At 38.8% G+C, this 13,408-nt stretch overlaps 1 protein-coding gene across 10 annotated transcripts in view; it reads left to right on the top strand.

The window, feature by feature from the left end:
• LOC311249336 (uncharacterized protein) overlaps window positions 1-13,408 on the top strand; it is a 37,836-nt gene that overhangs the window by 13,938 nt on the left and 10,490 nt on the right. For 2 of the 10 annotated variants that reach the window (XR_014621156.1, XR_014621157.1), the window contains 2 exons: window positions 6,341-6,414; window positions 6,532-11,464. Coding sequence is in view for 4 of the 10 variants with exons in the window: in XM_084340285.1 (XP_084196411.1) it covers window positions 6,341-6,414; window positions 6,532-6,681; window positions 11,661-11,699 (263 nt within the window). In the remaining 6 variants the exon portion in view is untranslated. Of the gene's footprint in view, window positions 1-6,340; window positions 6,415-6,531; window positions 11,465-11,660; window positions 12,356-13,408 lie in introns of those variants that run through there. The other 8 variants (XM_084340287.1, XR_014621155.1, XR_014621158.1 and 5 more) reach the window with 8 other exon arrangements.

Here is a 13,408-nt window from a genome sequence, read left to right as displayed (position 1 = left end):
GATGGAGAGACCCCTAGCGGCAGAAATGACATACTGTGTGTTTAAACGTGTTCACATCCAATGCTACTTCATGCACGTCACAATGGTGTCGTCCAGAGACTGACCGTTATATCAGTTGGCTGATATTATTCACTGATATATTAGTATCGTTGTATTTGTGATCGATATCAGCCGATACGAAAGCTATTTGGATTTTTAAGAACACAGTGCAGAAAACGACGCTTGGGATGATCATTTTTAAATTTCCAGTGAAGTTTACTGTTTCGGTTCACTGATGTCATTTTAGGCAACAAAGTTTATGTTAAGCTGTAAAATATCCTGCCCAAATTACATGTTTTTGTCACATTTGAGGGATCACTTCAAAAAATGGGTGTCAGAATTTTTTTACTCCCTAATATCGGTATCAGCATCGGCCCCAAAAACTGTTTTACTTTTGCACAATTTATCAGTGTGTTGTCATCTTGCCGCATTTTCACCTCGACAGATCTCCACAAACAGTTTGGCCTTAACTTACCTTGCATTTTGTATTCTCTTCTGGTCTGCAAGCCTTTTTTCTGACTGTTTTTTTTTTTTTTTTTATCAATAATTTCAAGGCCAAAAAGTTCTCTTCAAGCAAACAAAGAACAAAGAAAAGCAACAACAGCCACACCAGTTTGTGTGTTCTTTCAGAGGTTTGACTTTCAGTGCTGTAGGGAACCAAAGCAGGGGCAAGAGTGCAGCATCATTAGAAAAGGACAACCAATATGGTTGGTAACTGACTGTCCAGGCCATGTTTATGCATGTCAGAGCCTCGTTTGCCTGCAATTCCACCAAGGCTTCAGCATTATAGAGCCTCATCTCTGAAGTTAGGAACTTTTATTTGGTGTTGGGGGGAAAAAAAGTCTCTTATTTTTCATCACAAGAACAGCAGACGGATCACAGCACCCCACCTGCTGCAGTTTATTCTCTCCATATTGTTTTTATTTTAACTGCTTCTCCTGGAAATGACACAGATGAAAAAAAAAAAAAATATCTGATGTAAAATACTTGCAGGATGTTGCTGCATCACAGCAGGGATGAGAAGAGCTTGTTGTCATGTATGAAGTAGGTCTTTCAAGACACTGAAGTCTACAGTAATTTCCACTCATCTCAGGATATAGCTGTCAAAAATCATACCAGCAGAGTGTCATTCGCACTTCACATTTTTAAGAATCTGCCTATTTATTTGTACCGTTTGGCCATTTTCAGGTGCTTTCCCTGATTTCCTTCCTTCGCTGTAGGACTGCAGTTATTTCTTTCGTTATTTTCATGCATTTCATTTTCATTTGACTTCATTTAAATGTCGATTTTAAAGCAGATGACTGAAGGTGGATGTGATTTATAATGAAGAATGAAGCAGGCAGAGAAAAGATGGAAAATTAGGACGTGTAGAGAGGAAAAAAAGTCGTAATGTAAACGATTCATCTGGTTTATGTAATACCTTATGTAAAAGAAACTTGTGCTAAGTCACACCTGGGATGCTGTATATTTAACACTGAAGCAAAATTTAACAAGATGTTAAAAATTACATGAAATTCTTGTACTTAAAATCAGCTTTACATAATTTTGATCTGTACTTTGAAGATAATAAGAGAATCTTTATCAAAACCTTGGATATTCTGTACGCCCTCGCTCCACCAATAATATGTAAGTTTCTCATGATTCATTAAAACATCATTTTGTTCTGGCAATACTTTAATTTGGATTTTTATAAATCCCCCCATATCTACATTTAAAGTTAAGATGACGGGTCTATCTGAAACCTTGAAGATGTGCAGTCATTTAAAAATGAATGCTGTACTGTAGCTGGTTGTGTTTACTGTCGTGTCGTTTGTTTATAGTCCAGGTTTCCCTGTCATGATTGGTGGACAGAGTGACAAAAGATTTTGGGAATCCTTGAAATATTAAATTTAGCCTTAAAGCAAACGATCCCAGTGATTTGTAGCTGTTTGAATTATATAATGTGTGCAAAAAATATCTGTTTTGTGCTCGCAGACGGTGCTTCTTTCGTTGTTGTTTTTGGCTTGTGCCAGTCAAGAGCTGAATTTAGATTTTCAGCTCTATTATGAAACCAGTTTTCATAACAAAGCTGGTGTAGTCCCATATGGGCAGGCTACTCAATCTAACTTTATTTCTCAATGCTGCACATTCACCTTTCTCCTGACAGAACCATTCAAGATCAAGGGCGGCATCACCTTTGCCACTAATGAGGCTGTTTATTTACCAAATTTCCTTGTGGACTGTGAGAGAGAAACAAGCCATGCATAGCAGAGCATATAATCAGCGTTGGCAAAAACAGTGCTCCAAAAGCCCCAAGTTATACATTTTGTGACAGTACAACACATTGTAGTTTACCTGAAGTACCTGTTAAACATGTAAACACTCAAAGAGGCTGCTGAAGTGAACAGACCGCGTTATTATGACCCGAACAAAAGTCATGCCGGATTTAGAATCGGACATACTCTACAAAAGAGAGAGATAAAGACTTGTGGACTGATCTTTTACTCTGATTAACACTCTAGAGCCTTTTATTTGAAATTAGATTGATACTCATTTTAATGACATTTGCTGCTTTATATTCGTCTAATGTCAGTTTTTCAAAAAAAAGTCAGATGATTATGTCAAAATTTCCCAACTTTGACAGCAAAGACGTCCTGGTGACTGACAACTCAAACAGTCATGTCCTCATTTGATTATGCCAACGCTGGGCTGTTATTCTGTAGCGTCTACATACTAAATACTTGACGAAACAGAATCTAAACTCTGAGGCAACTTAATCACAATCGCAAACAATATTATTATGTGGAATGCCGTTAGCAGCATTTTTCAGCTATAATAGAGGCCATGTAATCAGCACTTGGATTTCTGGGAGTCTTCAAGGCAACATGAGCTGCAATTAGGCCAAATAATGTGTGCCCAAACAGCAGCTGCATCCGTTAAAAAAAAAATAAGCGAAATTATTTGATATGGAAAAGGAACGGTCACTATGTGCCAAACGCTGACACACAGCTTGGATTGAGGTGGACTGGACACAAGTTAAAACTAACCAATGGGGATATGGCTGGCATAGAGCAAGCAGATTATGAGGTTGTAAATACTGCTAATGGGCAATCAACAATGCGGATTTACTAAATTCAAAGTTAAAAATCCATATACTTTGGCTTTATTAGTTGCGTTTATGCATAATGTACCACATGTCTTAAATTATTTTCACCTTTTATCGACTGCATTGTAATAAAAACTCAAAACTATCACATATTTTAGTGTTTTTCTTCTCATTTCCATCACAATTTTATCCACGTGGTACAACATAGATGAGTTTAAACTGATGAAGAGCCTGTGGGCATTGATAGTTTGCAATAATAATGACGTACGTGTGGCACAGTTCTCGTCTTTGGTGCACAGCAGAATCCCATTTCTGCTTAAATCCGTCAATGATTTGCAGACCTGCTCATCAGAGCCCATGTACACTGCTTTATTTGCTGATTTAGATTGGGTTCCAATCTCTGCGCCAACGTGAGAGGCTTTACTGTATGTTTGCTTATCTGTCCAGCCATCCCATCTATTCAAACAGCGTTCCTTTCATTTAAGGCTGGGTGCTGGCTGGGCTTTTTTTTTTTTTTTTTTTTTTTCTTCTTTCCTGGGACCTTTTCTGTTATTTTGGGACCAGATGGCGAGGGGCACGGAAGCGCCTCTTTTGTCCGGGCGCCCCTGTGAAAAGAGGCTGTCCTCCCTAATGTAATCAGCGGCACCGGAAGGGTCCATTTTGGGCTATGAAAGAAGACAATCGGGTCTGGACACGTCTAGATTACAGAAAACGCAGAGTTCATCTCCTGACCCTGCCCCCTTTTGACCAAGGCCCTGGCATGGAGGATCCTCATCTTTGATCAGTGGAGGGTGGAGGTGCTGATCCGACCTCATGAGGGCCAAAGGCCACCCCCACCCCTGCCCTGTTTACCCTGCACTTGGCTGCTGCTGACACCTCCTTCCGGAAAGAGCCAGGGGGTGGTGGGTTGCTTTGGGCATGGGGGGGGGATACCATGACCTGTCTAGACACTGTAGCTTGTTGCCCTGGTGTTGCCAAGGGGACATAATGAACTTTGACCTCAAATGTAGTTGGTTAGGAGCCACCCTGGTCATCCAAGGAAGACATTTTTTTTTTCTTTTTAATTTTCAGAGTTGGGGGTGGGGAAATGAGGCGGGGGTATGGATGTGACCCACATAATACACAATCTGCTTTGAGGGACCACAGGCATGAATTTGTTGGCAAAACTTCCCTTTTTTATTTTATATCATGAGTTAGGATAGAGGTCGTCAGGCCAGAGAACAATATCGTTCACCTTTTGCCTCTCAACTCTTAAACAACAAAGTTTCTTTCCTGAGAATTTTATGTGTGTTTGCTTTAGCTCATCTGATCCCACGATGACTCTTGGAAGGAGGGATGATTTTTTTAACTTTTAATCTGACATACCCGTAACACCAAGGGAGTCGAGCTCTTCTCGGTTCATGATTGTTTTTTGAGTTTGATACATTTTTTGGACATTTTATTTCTCATGCGCAGTAAGTAATCTTTGAATTTGATTTATCTTGTAAAATATGATATTCAACAGGCAGTTTGTTGGTAAAACTATGAAAAAATATTCTTGCATTGATCCAGTATTTTGTTATTCTGTTTGCCTGTAAAGCTTTTTTTATGTTGTGGCTTGTTTAGCCAGGATAGTTTTCTATTTTGGGAAAGACATAGAATATTTTTTCAATCTATTTTATTATTTTTCTTTATGAAAATTGTGATTTATATTTCTGTAGGTGGAGGTATTGTGCAGCACGTCTTCATAGCATGCACTCTTTTCTTAATTTGTATTTACAGTTAAGAGTTTATTCATGCATGATTTAATGAGAAAAGATCTGGAAATATTACAGATGCATCACTGACACTGGCGTACAGCATTTATATATAGTATTTGAATTTTAAACACATGCAAATGTTGCAGACCAGATGAGTTTAGATATTTTTTTAGATAACAAGAGTGAATTTCTTTGCAATTGTTTAAAATAGTAAGAAGAGCGTAATTATTCTCCAATTCCAGTGTTTCGCCGTGCATGCAGTGACATGTTGGTCTTCTTCTGTATCACGTCATACTTCGTCCTTTACCTGAAGTCCCTGTTTTTGGCCTGAGCCACAACATAGCCCAATGTGCGAATTGGCTTTGATGTTGAGGCTGCTCCTTCAGGAGTGGGTGTAGCGATTCCACCATCATGGCCGCCACTATCAACCCCGCCCTCTCGCCTGCCACTCAGGAACAGTTAAAATGGCAGCATGCAGCAAAATGAGTGAGAGGGAGAAAGAGAGAGACGCCCACTACTGTGAGCTGAGGCACGGTCGACTGAGCCGCAGCTCGCCTCGTACGCCAACTCAAACTGAGATGATTATTTTTGGTGCATTCGGCCATCTGAGTACAATGTCGAATCTAAAGAAGTCTAGACAGGTAGACGGTGCTGAAATCAATGAAGGGTTAACCTCTTTTGTTACAGATTTATCCAAACTCGAAATAGTACTCACTATTTTCAGCCAACGGTTTGTGCGGATATAGAACAAAATGTCGCCGTACATGCTTCTTTTAAATCACTGAATTTCAGAAAAATTCATCCAAACACAATGAGCGTTAGGCGACACCGCTCATCGTGCACATGCAGCTTAATAGAAAGCATTTCTGCTAAGTATCATTGTTTTGGATTCATTGTGGCCCTTACTACAATACAATGGAAAAATTTTTGAACTCTTCACCCAGGTCTTTGGCGAGCTGCCATTTTATTCTCCAAATTATAGGTTGCAGCCGGGCACGACGAGGACGAGCACTCGCTGAATATCACCGAATTTTCTGCTCTAGCATCCAAAATGTAAAAAAAACAAGATATATTATACATATACTGCATAAATATACACATAAACATGCACATATACGTGTGTCTTAGTTGTAGTGAGTCTTAGTTTGGCTTGTCAGCATTGGCCACAGCATCATTTGTATGCTGAAGTGGTGCAGTACAGTATTTCAGTGACTGTATTCATTTTTAATGCAGAAGGAACAAAGTGCTGTGATCAGTGATCATTGAAACCCTTTGCTCTTAGTCAAACAGCTCTATGCATGTGCTTATTATGTCATCCAACTAATACCAATTAAAGGCTATACGCTACACCAACCCAACGCTGTTTCATTGAGCCAGAGACCCATTTAGACCGGATCACAGGGCGTGGATGTGTGGATGCGGTCTCAATAAACCTTGTGAAATTAAGTATTGCACCCAATCATGTTTTTTTTTGCAGGTCTGGCTTCGAACTCAATAACAACTCTATTGCAAGGTATTCCACATCCGCAGCACAGTGTGGAGAATTTTAAGGTAAATGTCCAAATCTTCTATTTTTAGGCCTTCCTCCTCACACTGAATGACATTTTATTATTGCCTCTCGGTGTGAATATGTTGTTTTTTCCCCCTTTCCTGGTGGTGGTGGACCAGGAGGAAGATGTCATGCTAAGGATGGGTTTTGGTGATGATGTTGCTGCTGTTGATGCGGCATCGAGCTCTCACTTTGTGCCTCTGTCAGCTATGATGCGTAACCACAAAGTGAGTGACAGGCCAGTCCCCGGGGAGAGCAGGGGGCCTGAGGTGAGTCAGATGTATCCTTGACCCTGTCTAGCTGTGTCAGCAAGCAACACAAACTCTGTAACAAAGGCCAGAAATGGCATGACTGTACATCTTAATTTAGTATGTAGAAGTAGACTATAAGGAAGACGAAGAAACACAACCACCTTGACAGTTTCTGTTCAAGATGTCTGGTTTTCATTGCATAAACTCCCTCGACTTATAAATTATGAAATTATAATGAAGCATACCACACTCAACTCATACCTGTTGGACCCCATGCGAGCATTTGTATTTCCACTAGAGAACTCCATGTTTTAGTCTCGGTTCTGTGATACTGTTAACAACCTGTCTCAAACATGAACCAGGGACTGATTTTGGTAGATATTCAACATTGTTTACTTCAGTGCTTCACAGATACAGTATTGAACACAGGTTAAGACTGTGACAAAAGATGTCAGAGAAAGATATTATTTCTGTGCAGTCAGAACCTTTTTTAAGCTTGTTTATTATGAAGGTTTTGTGTTGTTGCATATCTATTTTTAAGTTTATTCCAGGGAGCTCAGGAAGCAGGAAAGTAGGCCCCTGTAAAATGTTCAGTACCGAGTTTACTAAGAAACTCGAAGATCGAATTTGAGAAACCTTCATCTGCAGATCAACTACAGCTGTAGGTGTTACAACACTTAGAAGTGATCTTTAAGTATTTTTGATTTGCTTTAATATATGGGAAAGTATAAAGTTTAAGCCATATGCATTTTACACAAACTATAGTTGCATTGGTCGTTAGTCAACTAGTCCATCAACAGACAATTAACCTACAACAATTCTGATAATCTGAATTTAAGTAAATTTTTAGGAAATATACAAAACTCTGACTGGCTCCAGGCTTTCTGTCCTTCTATAGACTGAACGATTAATCGACTGATGAAAACTATTTAAAAAAACCAAAAACTAATAAGTAATGAATATAATCGCTAGTTGCAGTCCATGTTATATTGAGGGTAAACATAAAGTTAAACAACAACTAAAAGTGCATTTTACACATAATACAGTTGTATTACTGGTATTAGCACTAGATTTAGTATTGAAACAATTAGTTGATTAACGGATTAGTACGTTAACCTACAACAATTCTGATAATCGCTAAGTTTAAGTCATTTAACAAGAAAAATGTTCAACTTTAACTGGCTCCAGCTTCTAAACTGTGAGTATTTGTTGCTCTTCTCTTTTTTTTACATCATCATAAATTCAGCATCTTGTATTTCTGACTGTTAGTTGGACCGTCACCTCATGCTCTGGAAAACTGTGATGGGCTTTTCGTTTAGTGGTTTATAGACTTTATGATTAAAACGACTGCTGAAAAATGTAAACAACAAATGAAAATAATTGCTAGTTGTTACCTGTGTGATATTAAGTGTAAACATAAAGTAAAAAAATAAACTAAATGTGCCTTTGAACAACATTTTAATGGTATTGTCAGTATATTTAGTGCTGAAACAACAGAACGTTCAACCTGCTACAATTCTGATAATCCAGTAGTTGCAGTCATTTATCAGGAAAAATGTGAAACTTTGACTGCTTCCAGCTTCAAAACTGTGAGTATTTGTTGCTTTTCTTTTTTTATGTCATCGTAAAATTCAATATCTTTGGATTTCTGACTGTCGGCAGTTTGAAGACGTCATCTCATGCTCTGGAAAATTGTGACAGCCTTTTCTTTGTAATTTCTGTCCTTCTGTATCCTGAGCGATTAATCGACTGATGCAAAATGTAAACAACAACAACTTAACAGCTAAGGGAAAACAATTGCTATTCAAGTTAAGCGCAAACATAAAGTTAAAAATAAAGGAAATGCACCTTTTACTCAAACTGTGGTTGTATTTCCAGTATTTTAACCTACGACGATTCTGATAATCGATCAGTTGAAGGAAACTTGACTGCTCCAGCTCCCAGTATGTGAGTATTTGATGCTTTTCTCTCTTTTATGTCATCTTAGATTCAATATCTCTGGAGTTTTGACTGTTGGCTGGACAAAACAAGCAATTTGAAGATGTCACGTTATGCTCTGGAAAATTGTGACGGGATTTATTTTCAGTATTTTCTGTCATTTTATTGACTGAATGATGAGACGACTGATGAAAGAAGGTAAACAACAACTTAATAGCTAAGGAAAATGTTTGCTAGTTATAGTCGTTGTAAACTTAAAGTTGAAAATAAACCAAGAGTGCATTTTGCACAAACTGAAGTTGTGTAACTGTTATTATAATAATTATCATTACATTTAATACTGAAACAATTAGTTAATCATTTAGTCAATCAACAGAAAGTTAATGTACAGCACATCTGGTCATCAATAAGTTAAAGTCATTCATTAAAGAAAAATGCTAAACTTTGAGTCGCTCTAGTGTCCACACCATGAGTATTTGTTACTTTTCTCTGTTTTATGTCGTCATAAATTCAAATATATTATTTTTTTAGCTGTTGGTTGGACAAAACAAACAATTTGTAACCTCACGCTCTGGAAAATTGTGGCTTTTTTTAAAAAAGGATTATCTTTCACTTGATGGACTCAATGATTAATCGATTGCTGCAAAAATGTAAAAAACAAACCGAGTAATGAAAATAATCGCTAGTTGCAGCCTTTGTAATGTTAAGTGTAAGCATTAGGTTTAAATTAAACAGTCTTTTGACGTTTCAGTTTGAAATGATTTTTTAATGTTTCAACGTAGAGTTTCTAGTGTTTGTTGTTTCATTGTAACACAAATCATTTTACTAAAGCTGTAGTAAATGTGACATCAAATGCAATCTGCAAAAAAAATCCTGGTTGAACTTAAACAACTGATGCAAGCTGCATCGTCGTCTGAAATGACTTTTTATGAACCAACACTAACTTTTTAATGTTAACTCTTTATAAACAAACATCATTATGATTTCCACATTTTTCCCCAAAGCAAGAAGAATTATCTTTTTGGGACACATCGATGATTCATCCAGTGCAGAAAAGAAGCACTGCTGGTCAAACCATTTAATAAACAACTTTGTGAAATTTAATGAAAGTCAATTTAATGTTTTAATTCACTCCCCAAAGCAAGAAAACAGCCGCTCACGAAACCAGATAGGGTGGCTACATGGGAAAAAGTTCATGGAGGGTTGTTTTTTTTTCTGAGTTTCATCAAGTGAACAAAAAGAATCTCAGTTGAAAAGTCTTGCATCTGTTTTTTCGAGGGGTCGCTCAAACACGGTGTGTGAAATGAGAGTTGCCTGGGTGTGACTTTTCGAGAAAGCATCCGCTTGCTATTGTCTGCCTAGTCAACTTCTGCAGGCCCCAGCGCCCTGACTTCCATACATGAGAGATCAAGGGTTACCAAGGTGCTTTTGAGAAAGGAGGGCTCAATGTGAGAGGGGACAAACCAGTCCACAAAATACTCATTTCCTTTGCATGTTAGGTGCCCTAGTGGGGATTCAGACGGGGTCACTGACACAGCCACTGGGTTTTTTTTTCCCCCCTCGTTGTTCTTAATGGAAACTGTTGCTCGCCTTTTCAGTGGCTTGCGACTGCTATCTGCTGCCTTTACAGTACGCGGCCTGATAATATGCCGAGTTTGGCCAAAAGAAAGTTTGTTCAGACTCTGGCTGTTTATCCGGTGCCAGACAGAGGCACCTCATGTAGAAAAGGTAAAAGTAATTCTGTCCACCTCTCATTCTTGCCAAAAAGTTCAGTCACTGAGCCACGGCATTAACTTGTATTCTAACAAGATTAAAATATATTCGTCCTGGGGATTAGCATAGTTAGGTGTCCTTTTGCCTCTTTTTTTTCCTGCACTGGTGCGGTGACAGTGGGCTTTGATCTGCGTTGCGAGGCAAGAGTCCTGGCTTGGACCTAGCCATTCGAGTGCCAAGTGTGAAATTGGCCTGATGTCATCCCCATTCTTCACCTTTTACATCTTTCACCACTTTAATTATGTTTCCGCCACAAAGCCCAGGCACCTCCGAGCAGATTCCACTCCGGCCGTAGGAAGCATTTAGAAACTGTGGGTAAATGACACAGTAGGGGAGGGGGGAGGATGGTAGGGAGAGGTCATAGCAGGATGGGGGCCCTTTTGTGTTTAGAGGTAGACATTGATACTTTCCTGATGTATCCTGCGCTCACTTCCATTTTTGTAGCAGCATGAGAACTTTCAGAAATTGGCAGCACAGTCAAGAAAATAACTTTTATTCCAGGCATTTTATTTATTTATTTATTTATTTTTACAATTCCTGCAGCTCATTCCCGTTCAGATGTTTATTTCTCAAGTCTTATCTCTCAATATTACTGATGATTCATGTCATATATTATGTTTACACAGCAACGCAAGACTTTCCCGCTGCGTGAGGCAGTTAAAGGCCCGACTAAAGACCACTTTTGATCACTTGACCACTTCTAGAGATGAGACAAATTATTCTCCGATGAAGGCTTTTGTTCCAGGAGAAATGTGCGCCACGCAGCCGTACAGCTCCAGCTATTGTTCATGCATTGGTGTCCCGATCTGAACTTCAGGGAGCTTCCCTGCCTGCGAATATTTTGATGAAGGTTCCTATTGACGCGCTGAATGAAGGGCCAAAACAACAGGGGTATGTGTGCGTGCGAGGAGGATCGAGAAATGAATGAAGTGTGCAGAGATGTGTGCGTGCCAGGCAAGAATAAAATAAAAGTGATAGTAAGATGTGTGTGTGTGTGTGTGTGTGTGTGTGTGTGTGTGTGTGTGTGTGTGTGTGTGTGAGAGAGAGAGAGAGGGAGGGAGAGGGAGAGTAGTGAGTGAGAAAGCTGTGTGTGGAGAATGGGTTACTGAGGGGCGGGAGGGGGGGAAACCAGCCACCTGCAGCCATGACAGGCTTTGACCTTCATTGCTCTCTCTCTCTCTCTCTCCCTCTCTAGTGTGTGTCTCTCCTCTCTCCCCCCTCCCTCCCTCCCCTCCCTCCCTCCTCTCTCTCCCCCCTTTTCGACTCCCATTCCTGCCTTGTGATAGAAGCACAGGCTCCTTTTCAGAAGCGGCGAGGAAGACTGACCGTCGTGAAGACAGTGCTGGGAGCAGGCCTATCTGCTCTAATGCTAGTCACCGGCCGTTAGACATGGCGTTCAAAGACTAGCGGTGCAAGTATGGAAATGCAGATAAGGCATTGTTGAGGAAACATGCCTGGGAATTGTTCAAGGCTTTCCCTTGCATAATGTTTGGATGCTTTTGCGAATGTTTTAATCTCCAACCCCATGAATTTGATCCTCCATGAATGTGATCCTGAACCGCCCATAGAAGGAGTGGGCGTTTGCATGGAAAGGATTGTCATGCTATGCAAATTAATAATGTTTGTGATTACATTTGTGAATATTTGACATCTTGGCAACATTCATTGAAAACTGTTATTGTACATTTTTTTTTCTCTTTTTAGCTTGTTTCTTTTCTACGTTTTTGAAGCTCAGCAATGATTGAAGGTCACATGTGCAGCTTCCACCAAACCTCTGTTGTTTTTTGAATGTTTTTATGGAAATATATCTTCACTTAAAGATGCCAGAAACTTGTTTGTGTATAATCTTCAAGGTTTATTTACTCTTCTTTTGCAGTTTTTCAGGAGGCAGTTAATTACACAATTAATACATGATACAAATTATGTACATTTATACCAAAGAATACTTCCAACATAAAATAAAAAATAGCATTGTATTCTACAACTCTGTGTTGTAATTTTATTTAAACATGTTCATATATAGATAGATATACGCTGATGAGTAAATTCATAATGTCGTACCAGCAGTTTTTCATAAAGGCATTAAACTTGAATAGTCTGCATTTGAAGTAATACTGCTTCTCTGATTCGGCACAGTTCTGTTTCATAAAAAGTTCACACTTGAACTTTAAGGCAAAGTGTGTTTCTGTTTGGTGGATTTTAATTCACACACACTTTTTGCAGATACACAACAAAAACACTTTGAAAAAGGCAAAAAGTCCACAATTTGGTATGGATACAGTCTGAAACTTAGCTCGATCACACTTCCAGTCGATAAAGACCAAAGTTTTTATAAACACAGTTATTTGCCCAAGTACAACAAATTGCAGCTTTCATGCAAAGGCCCCATAAACTATTTTTCATTCACAAAACAAACAAAAAAAAAACAAACAAAACAAAAACAATAAAAGGAAACAAAAAGAAGTTATTGCAAGATAAACAAGCAGTGTAAACACCTCAGATATCTACTCTAAAGCAACACTGGTCATTGGATAGATTTTTTTTCTCAATATAATCTATATAAATACACATATGAAGTCCTTTCAACAACGATAAGAGATTTCCAACATTTGTAATACAGTCACTGACGGATTTGCCTTCTTTTTATGATATATGGATATGTAATAAAACTGTATATAGAGAAAGATTTAACAAGAACATCCAATAACCTGCTTTTTATAGTCTATACTCGAAAGAGTGCGCAAAATGGTTGTCATCATTGTCTTTATGCTACAGAGTTGGTTCTGTGACTTAATAGGCAGCATTATAGCCTTCAATTCATTTAGCTACAAAAGAATGATTCATATTGCTATTTTAAAAACTATAATAGCTGCACTGATGCATTGGTATAACGAAGGGGAATACGCACGAATATCAGTTTAAAGGCTATGAGACGACCACAAACATGGAAAGCAAGGCCTAGCTTAGCATTTTAGTTCAGTGGCGCGTTAGAAAAAGATCCGCTCCCTCCCTCCGGTCGCGATAATAAACTGTT

This window comes from Pagrus pagrus (assembly GCF_965226575.1).
Source record: "Pagrus pagrus genome assembly, chromosome: 20".
NCBI classification, from domain to species: domain Eukaryota; kingdom Metazoa; phylum Chordata; class Actinopteri; order Spariformes; family Sparidae; genus Pagrus; species Pagrus pagrus.
Note: the sequence above shows the minus strand (reverse complement) of the source record. Positions and strands in the feature narration are given on the sequence as shown.